This window comes from Hippopotamus amphibius, chromosome 2 (assembly GCF_030028045.1).
Source record: "Hippopotamus amphibius kiboko isolate mHipAmp2 chromosome 2, mHipAmp2.hap2, whole genome shotgun sequence".
Classification (NCBI taxonomy): Eukaryota; Metazoa; Chordata; class Mammalia; order Artiodactyla; family Hippopotamidae; genus Hippopotamus; species Hippopotamus amphibius.
Genome location: NC_080187.1, coordinates 147,811,691 through 147,824,647, shown reverse-complemented (window position 1 = coordinate 147,824,647; position 12,957 = coordinate 147,811,691). Strand labels below are relative to the sequence as shown.

Below are 12,957 nucleotides of genomic sequence, written 5' to 3'. Positions count from 1 at the left end.
ACCAGGTGACGTGTGACCTCTGTTTCATTTCGCCTGCAGGGGTGTTACTGTGACCATCAGCATTTCATAGATGCTGAGACTGAGGCTCTGAGTGTACGTTAGGTAATTTAATCAAGGTCACACAGACCCCTGACAGAGCCTGCATTTGAATACAGGTGTGTCTTCCTGCGAAGCTCAGCAGGTAATAGAACCTCAGTACATGCTGAGCCCCTTCCCTCCTCTCTTGGGTCCAGGAATCATCTCCTGGCTCCTGTGAGTCCTGGTCTGGCTGCAGTGCCCCACCCAGAGGTCCTGCAGCCGCGCCCCCGTCCCAGTCAGATCACATCACTAGCAAGCCAACCGAAAGCGCCAGAGAGAGCTTGGAGACCTTCGGCAGGACCTGATGGAGACTTGACACTCTCTCCTTGGCCCACCAGCCTCTCTACAGGGACCTCTGTACAGGACTCAGCGGCACAGACAAGGCAGCAAAGATTAACAGTGGAAGCTGCCCACACTGACCCCCCCCCCACTCAAGGCTGGTAGCCAAGTGCCTGAGGCCCCAGGAGGGAAGGGCCCCTCCTCGCTCCTCTCAAAGGTGGATTGAGGAAGGCTGGCTCTGATTTTTCCAACAAGCTGGTGCAGAGCCAGAGAATGGGAACACCTGTGCCCTGGGCTCTGTTCTGGATGCGGCTCAGGCCACAGTCTGGGGGTGGCGTCAGCTGGAGCCACCCCTGCGTGGAGGAGGCTCTGGCTGGCTGATGAGGGCAGCCTCTGGCCTCTGCCCCGGGAGACAGGAAGTCCTGCCAGGCAGGGAGCACTGAAAAGACCTGAGGCTTGAGTCCTGGGGACTGATTCATTGACTGTGTGCTAAAGGGTGGGGGGGAGGCCCTGACCGCCCAGCAGGTGGGCTTGGGGGCCGCAGCTCCCCTCCCCAGACCCCTGGACCCAAGGCACCTCCCTTCCCTCTGCCTTTCAAAACAGGCATGTGTGGGCATCTCTCAGCTTCTCCTGCAGCCTGTCCATCAAGGCTGCAGGGAATATGGAGACCATCTGGCCAACTCTCCCTCCTCTGACCCTTCTTCTCCACTTGGTATATTTTTCAAACTTAAACTTTATTTTCTTAAAAAGGTAATATATGTACATGGTTCGAAATCTAAATGCTCTAAAAAGCCACACATTGAGAAACCTCCCTTCTACGTGTGGCCCCATCCACACTCCCTGCAGCTCCCTGCCCCCATCAGTACCAGGTAACTGCTCCACTGCACTTACCTGGGCCCTTCCTGTGCTTCTTAATGCAAATCAAATGTATACAGATGTCTTTAATTTTATTTCTCCCCCTTTAATTACATAAAAAATAGCATCTTCTACATTGATCTGTATCTTAGCGTTTTCACTTAATATATCCTGCAGATATTTCCTTATCATTACTTGAGAGCAGCCTCACTTTTTCCAGCTGTACAGGATGGAAACCCTCTTATGGCTCCACTATGGTTGGTTTATTAACCGGAATCCTGAAGATGAGCACTTGGGTTTTTTCCAATTTTTCCAATCTTATTTTCACATGAGATCTTGGTGGAAGCTTGATGCATGCCAGGCTGCTCTGGTTAGAGAAGGTGGTGGGTGAGGCCAACACCCTACGTGCAACCTCCACAGCCTCACCAGAAACCTAGAGCTCCAGAGAACACAGCTCAAAAACCATGATTTTTACCAAATCTGTTTATTTTATCAATGGAAAACTGAGGCTCAGATCAGGGGCAAGACTTATCTGTGGTCATGAGTTATCCTGTGGGGAAACTGGAGCTAGAAACCTGATCTGTTAGGCTCTGCTCTCCATATACTCACGGTTCATCCCAGGGAGACCAGACCAGGGCTGTGGGGCCACTTGAGTGGTGTCAGGACCACATGTGACTGTGGATCCCAGGTCTGTCTGTCTCTCACTCTGGGCTTCCGTTTCCTCTTCCCCTGCTTGGGATCAGCCCCTCTGTACCCCCAGCAGAAAGGACTTTCCATTCCCTAAAGGAAACATGAGCTCCCCAAACATGCTGAGAGCATAGGAGCTGCTGAGCTGGACGCTGAAGAACTGGAAAGTCAAGAATGTGCAGGAACAGGGGTGTCTGGGGGACCTCGGTCTGTGGAGGCACCTGGAAACAGTCTGTTCTTTTGAAAAGCATCACTGGAGAGTTGGACCACTGGTAAGTGACTGAGGAAGCCCATGTTATGAAAGAGAAATATGTTTACCAGCAAGCAGAGGTTGTGGGAAAGGGGGTCTGTCTAATCAGGGAAGATGGAACCAATAACCAGGACCCAGCAGCCAAGAGGGAAACAAGCAGAGAGGGTGCACAGAGGGGAGGGACCAGCTTCCTTCTACACGTCTGAGTCTCCAAGACTGGCACAGTCCAGGGACACCAGGAAGAGGCAGGGTTGGGGGGGACCAGGGGTCTCTGGCACCCCCCTCCCCCATCTTGTAGATAAGGAAACTGCCTCACCCAACAGCAGGTGACCTCCTCAGGGTGTCATGGCAGGTTTGTGGCAGAACTAGGGTGGATGGGGCAGAATCCCAGCCTGGAGGATACTGCTGCCACACTTGGAACAAGCAGCGTGGGGCAGAGGGAAGACAGCCGGCCTGGGAACTGGGAAACCTGGGGCCTGTCTCTGACTCTGCCAGACACAGGGTGACTCTGGACACATCCTGCCCCCTCCCTGGGGTCCAGCTGCACCTCCTCTATGATGAGAGGTTTGGACTAAGCAGAGGACCTTTACAGTTTCTTTTGAGCTCCAAAGCGAGGGGACTGGACTTTGTCTTAGGATTGTGACTAATGACCCTTAATCCCCCAAACAGGAGGGGTGGAGCAGCTGCCCTCAGGAACCATGAGGCTTGGACAATGAGGGCCTCAGGTGAGTGCTTTACTCAGCAATTCTTTTACTAAAGCACAGAGGCATTTCCATCCTCCTGGGAAGTGGGGTCCATGGGTGGTGTTCAATTTGATTCACGAACCGATCAGTATATGATATTCCTGGCACCCAGGCTTGCGGAGGTCAATGCATACTTGCTTTTGTGGATGAAAATTTAGTCAATAGTCAATCTAAGAAAGAAATGGAAATTTTATTGGAGCCGACCTGAGAGTTATGGTCAGGGAGGCAGTCTCTCAGGAAGCTCTGAGGGCTGTTCTGAACAGGTAAGCAGGGAGGCCAGCATGTGTGTGTCTTGGGGGAAGGGGTGCCTGCAACCAGCACCCAGCCTGGGACAGGTTACTGCCCTTCAGGAGGGACAGGCATCTTAGTTAACGGTTTTAGTGCTTTTCTAAGTATGGGAAGATGCAAGAGACTGTGTTCATAAAAAATTCTCCGCAAATGCCTAGCTATCTACGGCTGGTTCTGCCAGTATTCCCCGAGCACAAAGGCCTCCTCCTGACCTTTGCCGTGACTTCCTTTCAAGGTGGACAGCAGGTCAGTGACTCCAGTGGCAAGTGTCTTGATTCTTGTAGGACTGGGTGGTGGGCAACAGTCTTTATGACACAATCCCCTCTGTTCACGTCTTAATTTCAGTCAAGGTTCTGGAGGCATTTTTGACCATTTTGTCCCAGGGCTAGGAATGCTCAGTCCCAGATCGGGCGAGGATTTCATTACTAGGCCGCTCAAGTGCTGTTACTCACCTAGTCCTGGTAACAGGAGCCAAAATCCTCTGGACCAGCTGTCTTACTCGTCTGTCAGCTCCACCCAACCCGCCACTGGGTGAGGGTCCCATGCTCCATCCCAGTACAGGGGTGAGTGGCAGCCGTGGAGGGCCTTCCCCTGCCCCTCCCCCACAGCTCTGCTGGCCTGGCCCCTCTGGGCCTGGGACACTAGGATGCTGGGCTCTGAGCCTCTGTGGCTGAGAGGAAGAGAGGAAGAAGGCTTGGGGTGACTTCCAGGCCATCCGTTACTGCAAAGGGCTGCAGGTCTCAGGGCACACACGCACAGGGACACACACGTGCGCCCACACACAGCGTGCACACAGCATGCCTCTTTAACGAGAGGCATCCAGGAGCTCTCGGGGTCCCTTCAAGATCTAGCGGGAGGATCCTGGGCATTGGGGGGGCCCAACCTCTGCTCTCCTAAGGCTGGGACACTCCACAGGCTCTGGCTGAGGTGGGGGGGAGGCGGTGGGCTGGGTCACAGAAAGGGCGGTTTGGGTGAGGAGGGAAGGCTGCTGGGCTGCCTCTGAGCTCTAGGCAAAGCTGAGGCAGTTAGCATTTGGGGATTCTGTGGGGCTTGTGTATGTTTCTTTCTTTTATCTTTAAAAGCTTAAACAAAAGAACATTACAGATTTGGGATAAGGGACAAGACTTTTTATTATGACTGGCAAAAGGGGCTGATGGGAAACAGAAGTTCTGGGAAATTAAAAACATATATACACATTTTATAGATCACATTGTGCCTGAGTCCCAGAGAAGCAGGAAGAGCAGCAGAAAGCAAGAGGCCGGGGACACACTCAAGCAGGGCAGTTCCTCTGACTGTGGCAGCAGCAACACCCACGCCCACCCCGCCTGCCCGAGAAAGTTGAAAAGAAACCTCCCCTTTAAGAACAGGGTCCCCCAGTAATTTTTGCCCTAGTGATCAGAAAAAAGAAAAGGAAACTAAAACACCCAGGCTGACATCAGCTTTACGGCTGGCAGTGCCCACGTTCCTCTCCCTGCAGAGGCAGGACATGCTGTTGTGAGCACGGAGGCAGGAGGGCCGCATCGCTGCGCCTCACCAACACTGCAGACAGTGGTCTTCAGGACCCTGGGGTTCTTTGCCAGCTCCTTTCTGGATTCCCTAGAGAGTGTTCCCTTTCTTCCTTTAAGATGCCCTCTAGGCGGTGGGTGTTTAGGAAGCCTGCAAACATCCTGGAGCCAATCTTAGGTGGGGCTGAGCACCAGGTGGGGCCCCGGGACCCAAGGTCTCTGCTTTAATCCTGCTGCGCACTGGAAATTACGGACCTCCAGAGATGTTTTTTAATTAAAGGGGAAGTGCAATGTACACACCCCTCCACCGGGAGAAACTGAGGCCCAATGCCTAGCTGCCCACCCCTACCATCCCCCACGCCACAAACACACACCAACTAAGGCACCACCAGGGGGACAGCAATGCTTTGGCAATGAGGGCCCTCTGGAGGCCGAGGGTGTGAACAGCTGCACATGGGGCTGTGTGATGTGGAGTCAGCACCTTAGGAGGTGAGAGGGGGTAGTGGGCAGAGAAGAAAGACGTCTCAGGGTCCTGACGGATCAGAAGAAGAAAAATGGGAAGTGGTCGTCAGGAAAGAGAAGAGAATAAAACAAAGGATGACCAGAAAAGCATCAAAAAGCAGAAAATGTAGAAAAGATGAGAGCAGCAAGAGAAAGAGGCAGAACAGGGTGTGGGCAACCACACACAACAGGAAGGAGACAGAGAGGAGGAAGGAAGGAAGCAGAAAAGAGAGTGAGATAAATGAGGAGGGATGTGAGAAGGGAGAGAGGGGAGCCAGGAAGAGGACATCAAAACTCGGTAAAGAGACTTCCAATTAGAAAAGGAACTGGGAGCCCCTGGGTCGATCCCTGGTCCTTACAAAATCCCCTCGGGCCAAGGACGTCCTGTTGGCCACATAAATCATCAGGTTAATGGCTGTCAATATCATCATGGCTAACAGCCAGTCATTGGTCCCAGATGCACAGCAAGGAGGTGAGCCCATCACTGCAGCTCACATCGCTGGACTGCTGGGGCTGCCAGGCAAAGTTCACATCAAACTGGTAGAGTGGCCAGAAGACCAGGGCAAAGGCATAGAAGAAGATGGAGAGCACAGTCTGCCCCGACAAGAAACTGGGGAAGGGGACGGGCAGCTTTTCATCTTTCTCACAGTCAGACCTGTTCACTATAAAGTTCACGGCCGCCAGGATGAAGCAGACGGAGTACACGGCCACACACCACAGCAGGGCCAGCTGGTGCAGTTACAGGTAGGGGCTGCTGATGAAGGCGAAGATGACACAGGCCACAAAGTTCTCCAGCCTCCTGAGCACGCCTGGCAAGGTGGGCATAAAGCAGACCATGTCTCCAGGCCGGGCACAGATCCAGGCCTCTTCAGTGGTGTAAAGCACAGCAGCCACGCAGGCGAATGCATTGGTGGTGATGGCGTGGTTTCTGGTGGTGCCTGGAGACAAGGACTGGTTGTAGGTGGTGCTGAAGATGATGGAGGCTGAGAGGCAGATGATGGCAAAGCAGAAGGCGTGGGCATAGAGAAAGGCATCCCAGGAGCAGGGCAGGCGGGACTGGAGCCCACGAAACTCCACTATGAAGATGCGGAGAGTCACAGCGAAGCAGAAGCGCCAGATGAACATGCACCAGTTAATTACGCCCCCTCTCAGAGTGTCCTCGCTGGCCACCAGCGAGAAGGGCACGCAGTGGAGAGCAGCTGCCCCAGGCAGAGGAAGAAGCCCACGATGCGCGTGGAGCCCAGGCCTGAGGACGCGCACATGGCGATGGGGATGGTCAGGCAGGGCTCCCTCAGGGGTGTTGTAACCTCGCTTGTTTCACAACCAAAGGCTTGTGAAGAGTTAAACACCGTTCTGGGGTTTGATGTTCTGTTTCCTGTTTTGCTTTGCCTGTTTGCTGTGTTTCTGTCTTTATTCTTCTTTGTCTGGAAATCTATGATCACTGACCCCTAGAACAATGACCCTCTGATCTGGACAATGTAAGAGCCAGACTCAAGTTTAAAAGCCAGCAAAGTGCCTTGTGGTTAATGTAAGTGTCTCAAAAAATAGAAGAGCAGGGCACCCCCAGCACGCAGCCTGTAGCCTTTCCTGCTTCCCTTCTTGTGTAAATCCAGGCTAAAGCTTGAGGTTTGGGGGTTGATTCTTTTGCACAGTAAACCACCTTTTCCCCTCGTTGCCCACTTCCTTAAGATAAAGTTACTTTTCTTCTACCCAACCCGTATCTCTCACTATTGTGTTACTTGGGGGCCAAGCAGCCAAGCCTGAGCTGGGTGACAGTGTTGTGCAGCCGGGCACCTTCAGGTCCCCGAGGCCCCGGCCCCTCCACCTGGTCCTGGGGCGCAGAGGGGAGTGCGGCTGGGAAGGTCGGGGCGCCAGCTGCTGCCTGGGAGGATCTACAGCCCTGCTCTAGCAGCTGCTGAACTTGTTAGTTTCAGGAAGTTTCCCTCCCCCCCCCTCCCCCCCCCCCCCCCCCCCCCCCCCCCCCCCCCGGTAGCGCCTCCCCACTCACAGCTCACAGCCTGCTTTTGCTTTCTGTTTAGAGAAGGGAACTGGCCTCCAAGGACCAGCTGAGCTCTTGACCGAGTGAGTAGAGGGGTGTGCCCCCCGGGAGCCCCGTTCCCCCCCGTTTGGGTATATTCTTTGTCCTTTGGAACTTTGGGGTCAACTTGGACACCACAGGAGCGGGAAATGGCTTGTTTGTGACTCTGTACCAGTCTCTCCTTGAGGAAGATTATGTTTGTTTGTTTGAAATCTGTTCTGGGGAAGCAAGTGAAGTGAAGTGAGGGGGTCTACATCTATCCCTTCAGGAAATCTACTGAGATGTATTTTGGCAGACGGGCAAAATTATATCTATGACCCTATAACCAAGAAAAAAACGTTTCTTTTTGTGTGTGTCTGTGTAATACAGCCTGGCCGACGTACGTTTTCAACTCTGAAGAACGGTGGCCCCTCAATGGGTCTCTAAATGCCTCCACAATTTTGCAGTTAGAGCTGTTTTGTCAAGGACCAGGTGAGTGGGAGGAAATTCCCTGTGCAGGCCTTCCTGGTGCTCCCTACTGAGGGGTCTTCCAACTAGGGCACTAAATTAATGGTACGAAAAGGGAAACTGAACTGTGAAAAGCTGACGCCCTTTACAGATGTCTTTGCGGGCAAGGGAGGAAGAAGAGGGTCAGCTTCTTAGGGCTCTGATCCATCCCAACCACTGTACTTTCCATCCTGATACCCCAGGCAGGGGCTGCCCGGGGTCCACGGCCTCCCTCCGGCAGTCTCTGGAAGGAGGCGGAGTCCCAGTGCACCCGGCAGAGCCTCAGGGGCCCCACAGCACGAGGAAGAAATGAGGTCTGAAGTAGCCTCTCCCTTTAAGACCTGACAGGGCACTAGGTTAGTCCAGAGTGTGTCCCCTGCTGGGGGAGGGGGAGGAATGGGGGTGGATTTCCACTAAGACAATTCCCCGAAGGGGGTCTGAAAGCACAAGGACAGCCAGTTGGCTATTTTTGGACTTATACTCTGTTTTCCACCTCACACCTACTAAGCTGTAAAAATGCCCATCCTGCATACCAAGGTGATCCTCAAAAAATGGCAGAAATGTTCACTCGTACTTTTTTCACCCACCGCCCAACACGGGCTGATGCACAGGCGCTGGTGACGATTATGTTGTTAGTGATGAAGGGCGCCCTGTTCTAGACAAAGCCCAACACCTGTCTCTCCGTGTTTGGCTTCTTGAGTGAAGAGCAGGGAAGCCTGAGTTGGGTAACACTGCCTCAAGCTAAGGGGCCTCCAGAAGCTAAAAGGGGCAAGGATGGTCCCTCTCCTGGGGCATTAGAGGCAGCACAGCCCTGCTGACACCTTGTTTCAACATTCTGGCCTCCAGACTGTGAGGGAATAAATTCCTGTTGTGATGAGCCAGGAGGCTTGTGATAATTTGTTGCAGTAGCCCTGGGAAACCAAGAGGAATTTCCAGAAATGAAAAAGATATTCTTTGTCATAATTTTTAAAAGTTTCCAGGAGAGCTTGCTGACCTCCTGCTCTAGAGCATGGTGGGCACATGGATCCAAGGACCCCTTGTCATAACCCTGTGGTCCCCAGTGTCTGAGACTCACGGGGGAGGATCCACTGATCTAGAGAAGGGTGGTCAGTCCAAGGGCCCACAGGAGCCGGGAGGGAAGGAGATAAGGGAAGGAGATGGAGAGGACTAAGGCCCCCTGCAGAGGACCAGCTGCATCTGTCCGGGGTGGTAGAAAAGCAAGATGCAGTGTGTGTGACACAGTCTCATGTTTATAAAACGGGAAATAATCTACTATTTCCTACAAACGTGTGCATGTATGTACACATGTGTAAATATGATGTGAGAGCATGTGAAGTGTGCTGAAGGCTGTATGTGAGGTTGAGGACATGGATGCTCCCTGGATGGAGGGGTGGACACTCCTGTGAGCAGACAGAAAGGCTGGCCACGCCGAAGAGGGAAGACCAGGCTCATGTGAGATGATCAGAGTCCTGCTTTATGTCAGTTATACACGAGAAGAAGAAAATATAGAAAATGCTAAACAATGATGAGAATGGTAAACAATATAAAGTAAAGGGCGTAGCAGCTGCTCAGCTCCAGCCACGGCCCCTCCTAAGGGAATGCACCCCAGTGACACCACATCTCCTGAGACTTCAAAAGGAGCTGGAAATCTGGATTCTCATGTGAAAGGAAAACACTGCAGCTACCAAACACTTAGGGAAGAAATAACACCAATTCTACACCATATCTTCCTGAAAATGCTGTGAAAGGAAACCAAGCACTTCCCTGGGCCACCTCCAGTACAAACTGGTTTGCAACCCCTGATCTGGAGCAAATCAAGCTTGCATGTGCTTATGTCCAGAGTGTGGTCAGGGCCTTCCTGGGACCTTTTGAGGGGAGAGGGAGGGGGAGGGGAAAAGGTAGCGGATATGAACCGACTGTCCCATGTGCCAGGCCCTCTGACGAGCCCTTCACATGCTTTTATTCATTCAATTACCACAAAGTAGATATTAAGCCCATTGTACAGATGGGGAAACTGAGACACTGTTAAGTAACTTGCCCAGGATCATCCAGCTATGAAGTATCTCCTCCAGTCCCCACCATCTCCTTATAACTCACCTCCTCCTTTTTTCCTTTGTCCCAGCCATGCCCTTCCCAGCTCACTGTCTTCCGCGTCTGCATGCCTGGCTGCTGGGCAGGCAGGGCTCAGCCACATCAGCGAAGACCACTGCCATTGCATCGAAGGAGATGCTCATGACCGTGCCCACTGCCACCCCCGCCATAGCATCTGCCTCCGGTCTGTGCTCTCCCATCCAGATCCTGAGACTCTTCCGCGTCCTGCAGCTGCTCTCCACCTGTGCGGCCTTCTCCCTGGTGGCCAGCGTGGGCACCTGGAGGGGTGCCATAAGTAACTGGTACATATTCACCTGGGCCTTCTGCTTCATCGTGACCCTCTTCATCCTCATAGTCGAGTTATGTGGGCTCCAGTCCTGCTTCCCCTTCTACTGGTACAATTTTCCCATCAACTATGCCTGTTATGCTGCCCACTTTTGCCTCTCGGCCTCCATCCTCTTTGCCACCACCTGCATCCAGTTCTTGTCTCAGGGCCCCACCCAGGACCACGCCATCACCGCCACTGCATTCTCCTGCATCGCTGCTGTGGCTTATGCCACTGAAGTGATCTGGACCTGGGCCTGTTACCTGCCAGGTGATATCACCAGTTTTATGGGCACCATGTATGGCTTGCTGAAGTTGCTAGAGAGCTTCGTGGCCAGTCTCATCTTGGGCTTCATCAGCGGCCCCCAGGTCTATCAGCCCCATCCAGCCCTGTTGTGGTGTGTGGCCGTGTACTCCATCTGCTTCATCCTGGGGACCGTGGCCCTCCTGCTGGGCCTGGTTGACTTCGACAATAGGCAGCCTGTCCTCTTCTGCATTTCCCTACTGGGGCTGAGCCTGCTCTCCGTCCTCCTCTACACCAGCGCTGTGGTCCTCTGGCCGCTCTACCAGTTCAGCGAGAAGTTGGGTGGCCAGCCCCAGCGGTCCAGCGATGTGAGCTGCACTGATGAGCTCCCCTCCACGATGTGCATCTGGGACCAACAATTGGCTGTGGCCATCCTGACAGCCATCAACCTGCTGATTTACATGGCTGACACGGTGTACTGGGCCCTCCAGGTTTTTGTCAGGGACGGAGGATCAGCCCAGGGGCTCCCAATTCTTGCTTCCCTCTGAGTTCTTATGGCCTCTGATGTCCTCTTCCTGTCCCCTCTCTCCCTTCTCACATTCTTCCCCACTCATCTCGCTCTCTTTCCTGCTTCTTCCCTCCTTCTGCTCTGGGTCCTTCCTGTTGTGTGTGGTTGCCCACACCCTGTTTTGGCTCTTTCTCTTGCTGCTCCCATCTTTTCTATATTTTCTGCTTTTTGGCCCTTCTCTGATTGTCCCCCGTTTTCTCATCTCCTTTGTCCTGACCACGTCTTCCCATTGTCCTTCTGATCTATCAGAACCCTGAGATTTCTTCCTTCTCTGCCCACCACCCCCTCCCTCCTCCTAAGATGCTGTCTCCACATCACACAGCCCTCTGTGCAGCTGTTCACACCCTGGGCCTCCGGAGGGGCCTCACTGCTGAAGCATGCCTGTCCCCCTGGCGATGCCTTAGTTGGTTTGTGTGTGGGTTTAGGGTGTGGAGTCTGTAGCTAGGGATTTGAACCCCTTTCTCTCAATGGAGAAAAAAAAATGTCTGTAGATCACTGATTTCTAGTGGCAGGAGGATTAAAGCAGAGACCCCGGATCCCTAGGCCCTAACTGGTGCTCAGCCCCACCTGAAATTGGCCCCAGAATGTTTGCAGGGGTCCTAAACCCCACAGCCTAGAGGCCATCTTAGAGGAAGACAGGGGTGGATGCCTTCCATCCTAACTAGTCTCTGGGGAATCAGAAAAAGAGACCTTCATGGTTTTAAAGACATGTGTCTTGTGTGTGTGTGTGTGTGTGTGTGTGCGCGTGCGCCCCTGTGCCCCTGTGCATTGAGACCAGCAGCCCTTTACAGCAACTGGTGGTCAGACATGCTTTACAAGCCTTCATTCACTCTAATTTTCTCCACAACGCCTCAGAGCCCAGCATCCTCGTGTGCCGAGGGCCAGAGGGGCCAGGCAAGCCGAGCTGTGGGGGAGGGGCAGGGGAAGGCCCCCCACTGCTGCCACTCACTCCTGTACTGGGACGGAGCATGGGACCTTCACCCAGGGGCAGGTTGGGTGGGTGGGGAGGGCTCCCAGGAGGTCACCGTGGCAGGAAAATCTTAAGAAGCAATGTAGTAATTTCCGTATTTTTAGGAAGACAAGAAAAATGTAAATACAACATTTCTCTCTACCTATTTGGGCCTCCTCCCTCCCCTCTAGCGTGCGTTGTGCATCTGCAGTGTGTGTTAACCTCCCCAAGGGAAGAATTACCTGCTCCACCATAAAGATCAATTTTTCATCCATGTAACTCCTAGAAGATACCAATGCTGACTCATGACTTTACTACTATGACTAGCTACACTACTTGTATTCTGCCTATGTTACACGGTTATTGTTTCTTGCATCACCAGATGTGTCACTGAGCCTGTGATAAAAATGATGGTGAGGAAGTGACTTGAAACGATTGACCTGATGCATAGTCTCTAAGACCCAGGACTGTGATAGTGTGACTCTAGATATGGGAAGAGGCAACAGGAGGGAACCTTTTCCTGGAGCTGACAGACGAGCAAGACAGCTGGTCCAGAGGCCCTTGGTTCCTGTTACCAGGACTAGGTGAGTAACAGCACCTTGAGCAGCCTATCAATGGACTCCTCACCTGACCTGGGAAGGAGCGTTCCTAACCCTTGAGACAAGTTGGTCAAAGATGCCTCCCAAACTTTTACTGAAACTAAAACTGAAAGGGAGGGATTGTGTAATAAAGACTACTGTGCACCACCCAGTCCTACGAGAATCAAGTCCTCAGCCACTGCAGTCGCTGACCTGCAATCCACCCTGGAAGGAATCCAGGGCGAAGACCAGGATGGGGCACTCTGTGCTCTGGGAAAGCTGGCGGAACCGGCCCTCAGCTAGATATTCACGGGGGAGAGTTTTATGAATCCAGTTTCTTGCGTCTTCCCAGACTTAGAAAAGCACTGGACCGTTAACTAAAGTGTCTGCTCCAAGCAAATAACAGTAACCTTGCAACAAGAGGTGTGCTTGGTTGCACATACGCCTCACCAAAGTCGCAGACATCCTGCCTCCCCACCCCTTACCTCTTCCG

The 12,957-nt window shown here is 53.0% G+C and overlaps 1 protein-coding gene and 1 pseudogene across 1 annotated transcript; one reads left to right on the top strand and one right to left on the bottom strand.

Moving 5' to 3' along the window:
- Nucleotides 1-1,951: 1,951 nt before the first annotated feature.
- Nucleotides 1,952-9,836, bottom strand: LOC130844544 (myeloid-associated differentiation marker-like; annotated as a pseudogene).
- LOC130846826 (myeloid-associated differentiation marker-like) lies at nt 7,220-11,057 on the top strand. Its single transcript, XM_057725295.1, has 3 exons — nt 7,220-7,268; nt 7,594-7,695; nt 9,833-11,057. The coding sequence occupies exon 3, from the start codon at nt 9,835-9,837 to the stop codon at nt 10,915-10,917; it is 1,083 nt and encodes a 360-aa protein (XP_057581278.1). The 5' UTR covers nt 7,220-7,268; nt 7,594-7,695; nt 9,833-9,834; the 3' UTR covers nt 10,918-11,057.
- The last annotated feature ends 1,900 nt before the right edge of the window (nt 11,058-12,957 follow it).